At 33.6% G+C, this 4,617-nt stretch overlaps 1 protein-coding gene across 1 annotated transcript; it reads right to left on the bottom strand.

Moving 5' to 3' along the window:
* On the bottom strand, positions 1–1,830 carry LOC110930715 (phylloplanin). Its single transcript, XM_022174072.2, has 2 exons — positions 1,590–1,830; positions 1–461 (listed from the first exon to the last, which is right to left on the bottom strand). Exons 1-2 carry the CDS (start codon positions 1,768–1,770, stop codon positions 157–159), a joined length of 486 nt encoding a protein of 161 aa, XP_022029764.1. The 5' UTR covers positions 1,771–1,830; the 3' UTR covers positions 1–156.
* Between the last annotated feature and the right edge of the window lie 2,787 nt (positions 1,831–4,617).

Below are 4,617 nucleotides of genomic sequence, written 5' to 3'. Positions count from 1 at the left end.
TGTCGTATATGTAAAGAGTAGTGTTCTTAATTAACTAGGGAATAGATAAACAAACATACCCAGCATGTTCCTTTATTCATACATTATATATATATTGTGTTACTAAACACAATAATCCTTTATTCGTACATTACAGTGTAGCAAACTCAGAATAATCTAAGCTTGGACGCGCAAGGTGAAATTCGGTGCTAAAAAATTCAGAGAATTTCTAAGCCCACTAGTGGTGCTAATAACGGTGCTATTAACGAATCGTAGTGGCGCTTCTAGAGTTCCGTTTGATGGCAGAGTTGCGTTACAAGTCGAGAGTGGTGTGACAACAACTAGTCTACAAGATGATGTGATGTTGCTAAGAGTAATTGGAAGAAATTGATTTAACATGACCATAATGTTAAGCATTCCCATGTTATTTGTCATGGTTGTGGCAATCACTCTTCCACCGCATGATAGGGCGACTGTAGCATCTGTGAACAAGGAAATATATAGAAATTAGGGCTGTAAATGAACCGAACGAACACGAACAAGGCCTTGTTCATGTTCGTTCGTTAAGGAAATAAATGTGTTCACGAACAGTTCATGAACACTTACCGAACGGGATTTTATGTTCGTGTTCGTTCATTAAGAAAATGAGCGTGTTCGCGAACGGTTCACGAACACAAACGAACACAAATAGATTTGGCGAACGCGGAGAAGAATAAAGATAGTTGGCCCAAAGGTCGATCGTATTTGCCGGTGTAAATAATGAGAAATAAAAGGGAAATGATGCATAAACAAGGTGAAAGTGAGTTTCCTAGTTTCATTGTTAGGGTAATAAGATAAACAAAACTTTAATATTACAAAAAGTACAAATAAAATATAAGAAATTACAAAGATCTTCAATTAAAACACAAATATACGAACATAAACGAACGCAAATCAACGAATGTTCACGACCACATTCACGAACGCCTTACCGAACGTTCACGAACACAATCGAACGAACGAGACCCCTGTTCATGTTCGTTCATTTAACTAATCGAACGAAATTTCTTGTTCATGTTCGTTCGTTTAATAAACGAACGAACATAAACGAACTTCCCGCCGAACGTTTCACGAACTGTTCGCTGAACGTTCGGTTCGTTTACAGCCCTAATAGAAATCACATGATCCATTTTGGATTTTTTTTTCAATGCGGTTCAATAATCATAGAGTTTAAGTTTTTACTTGCTAATTAACTAGTAACTTAGATATTAAAAAAAATAACTTTAGGAGCGATTTAATCTTTTTTCGCATCACTTGGAAAAGCATTTCACTTTGATCAGTTATTAACGAGATGAATGACATACACTTTATCCTAGGATGTGCATACCGTCATCATCATGCTCAGTAAATCCCACCAATAGCAAAGCAAAGGTAGGGTCTGAGGAGGGTAAGATGTACCTCTACCCCGTAGGAATAGAGAGGCTGCTTCTAGTGAGACCCCCAGCTCGATAGAATATGCATATATAATTTAAAATAATTATAATATTATTTTTTTCCTTTTTTTCAGTTTTTGGTACACATTCTATGATGTGATGAAAGCATAAACCATAAAGCTGGAATGGTAATCTTACTTGGAAAGGGAGGGGCTGGGGTTGTGCCACTAACACTGGCATTCACAGAACAAGATACAGTTCCATTGATGTTTACCAAAGTACCAACGTTAACATCCGGAATGATTCCTAGCGCTTGAGCTTGTGTTGCCACTAAAACAACAGCCAAAATGGTGATTGAGATGATAGATTTCATTGCCATTGATGTAAAAGAGCTAGCTAGTGTGCTTACAATCAAGGGCTTGATACACTAATGTTAATCATGAAAGTTGCCTATTTATAGAAGTTATAGCAGGTGTAGCTTTAATTAACCTGTTTGAAAACATTAACAAAACTTATTAATGCTTATCAAATAAATCAAGACTTTTTTCGCATTTGACTTTCGCATATAGTGGCATGCAAGTTGTAAGTAATAATTTGCGCATGCTATACATTTAATTTGGGTTCTCTTCTAAATTACAACTTAGACATAAGTCTTTAACTAAAATACATAGAGTGTAGTGGTAAAACTTAGTCATTTAAATTTAAAAATAATAATAATACTAAAAAATGTGAGTTGGGTGTGGATTGGTTAGAAAGGATTCTAGCCCCACACAGTCACACCCCAAGCCTTCACACCCGTTAAGCCCTTCACGCCACCTCTTTGGTGACCAGTTTCACATCCATGGCGTGGTGTTTGATGTTGGGTTTTGATGAGGTGGAAGATGGTTAACGTCCACTCCGGGCAGTCTCATAGCACTCACATGGTCAAACGAGAGCACCCATAGTCAGATATTAGAGATTTGTTCTATTTTTCTTCTTCATCGTAATCCTTATCTCTAAAATGTAAAGATTATGTGATAATGCGTCTCTATATAGAGATATTCAGTATTCAAATCTTTAAATTTTAAAGATCGCACCTCAAGTGTTTCAGTTTGTTTTTCAAGCATGAAAGAAAGAGAAAAAAATAATAATAAAAAAAAGAATATAGAGATAGAGATGGGCATGGACATGGGATGTCGGAGGTTAAACAAAATTTAAAGATAAAATTAAAAAAAAGGTGTTTTTTAAGGGTTGAGATATAGATTCCAATAAGAATGCTCCAACTCACATCAATTTCTCTAAACCCACTTTATCTTTATAAACTTAGAGGAAAAAAATAGAGTTTTGTCTACTTTTTGCTCTAAATTAGAATCTCCGTTTTAGGGAGGAAAGTTTTACAGATGGTACAGTAAATCTCTAAATGTAAAGACTTAATGTACACTTCTCTATCCGTTCACATCGTCTTCCTTGCCGGATCGGATTTCATCTTCATTTTGGTGTTCAAGCATCAATCGATCAAGGTCATAATCATGATGTGTTTAAATGTTAATGTCTGGTGCTACTTCTCTTGTACAGTGGTTTGGGCTAACTCTCTATTAGACCACCCGTAGTGGCTGTGCAAAGGGGCGTTTTTTGTGCTCAATGTCGCCCAATCACGCCGACCAACCACTACGCATGGGCGTGTTTGGCCTTTTTTTTGTTTTGTCGTGTTTTAAATCACGTTGTTGGGGCAATTTTTTGGCCAATCACTTTTGAGCTTCCTTTTTGGCCAATAGCTTTTTTATTTAAATTTAATTCTCTACACCCTTTTAACATAATGACCACATCCCCACTACACCCATTTTAGAAAAACACCCAATAATGTCCATTGCTGACTGTACTACATTGTGGAAAATGCCCAAGGGTGAGGGCATTATTCACCCTTACCACTACGCATGGTTTTAGTCGGTTTCTAATAAATTGTTTTTTGTTTGGGCGTTAAAAAAAAGATAATATTGGTGTTGTTCATCAACAACGATTTATTTTTGTTTATTATACGTGTATGTTCCCTCACATTATAATATAACGTGAGGGGACATACACGAATCATAAACAAAAATAAATCGTTGTTGATGAACTACGATGAATAATAACTTTATTTTTATAAGGGTTATTGGATTTTAATAATTCTAAGTTTCATTTGTTGGCCGATAATAATCTCAACTTTAAAAATTCCCTCTAATAATCCCAACTTGTAAAAGTTTGGTCGTCATTGATCATTTTCTAACATAGCTGCACTTAAATCAATTAAGGAGTCTCTAGGTGTAATTGAATCTATTGAGTATACCAAATTATTATATGTTTGAAAAGGATCAATGGCGGTCAAATTTTTACAAGTTGGGATCACTAGAGAGAATTTTTAAAGTTGAGATTATTATCGGCCAACAGGTGAAACTTAAGATTATTAAAATCCAATAATCCTTTTTATAATAATATATAGCTTTTCATTATTCTTTTATTTAATATATTATAATAGTTTACTATTATATTTACTTTTAATAACATATTTTAAATTTTTTTCTTTTTTATAACATATATTAATTTATCGATTAATTTGACTAATTTGATACTTCTTCTATAATTTACGTTTATAACTTTTTCCTAAAAGCTTAAGTACGTAGTTGTGCTTGATTTTTCCCCGACATTCCTTTATAACTGTACTCAAAATAAAGTATTTATTTGGTATTATAAAACGGTACGATGATAAACTAAGCCGTTCTAATGGTTTGGCTTTCTAAACAATATGCTTTATTTTCAAATCACGTTTGTTTTATATTATCATTTGCTCAGATTCACCACAACACACGACATCAATATAAACTAGTTTACATTATTACGAATTTGTTTCTTTGTTCCCAAGTTAATTAAGAACACAAATTTTTAAATATAGGAGTCATGAAGTTCTTTTATTCAAAAGCAACTATTTACCTGTTATACAAACACATAAAGTAATAATATATTACAATTTAGAGTTTAGACTATCTCTTATCTCTCCAAATCTCTTATTGTATGAAAAAAAAATAAGAAATACAGATGTGTAGAATATACAAAAGGTGTATGAGTTATGTGTATTGTGGTTAACTAAAACAACTATAAAAAATAAGATCAAGTATTTTTTTATTGAATCTATACTATCTAATAAAGCAATTACCTAGAGAACACATGACAATTATCTAGGCGGACCCACTTATGTAATATGGGTCAAAGT

Source organism: Helianthus annuus, chromosome 3, assembly GCF_002127325.2.
Source record: "Helianthus annuus cultivar XRQ/B chromosome 3, HanXRQr2.0-SUNRISE, whole genome shotgun sequence".
In the NCBI taxonomy this organism is placed as follows: Eukaryota; Viridiplantae; Streptophyta; class Magnoliopsida; order Asterales; family Asteraceae; genus Helianthus; species Helianthus annuus.
The sequence above is the reverse complement of the archived record's forward strand: the minus strand, read 5'-3'. Positions and strand labels throughout refer to the sequence as shown.

Coding starts and splice junctions, on each gene's coding strand:
- LOC110930715 (XM_022174072.2), bottom strand. CDS start 1,770: ATGGCAATGAAATCTATCATCTCAATCACCATTTTGGCTGTTGTTTTA. Junction 462..1,589: donor CCCAGCCCCTCCCTTTCCAA/GTAAGATTACCA, acceptor CCTTGTTCACAG/ATGCTACAGTCGCCCTATCA.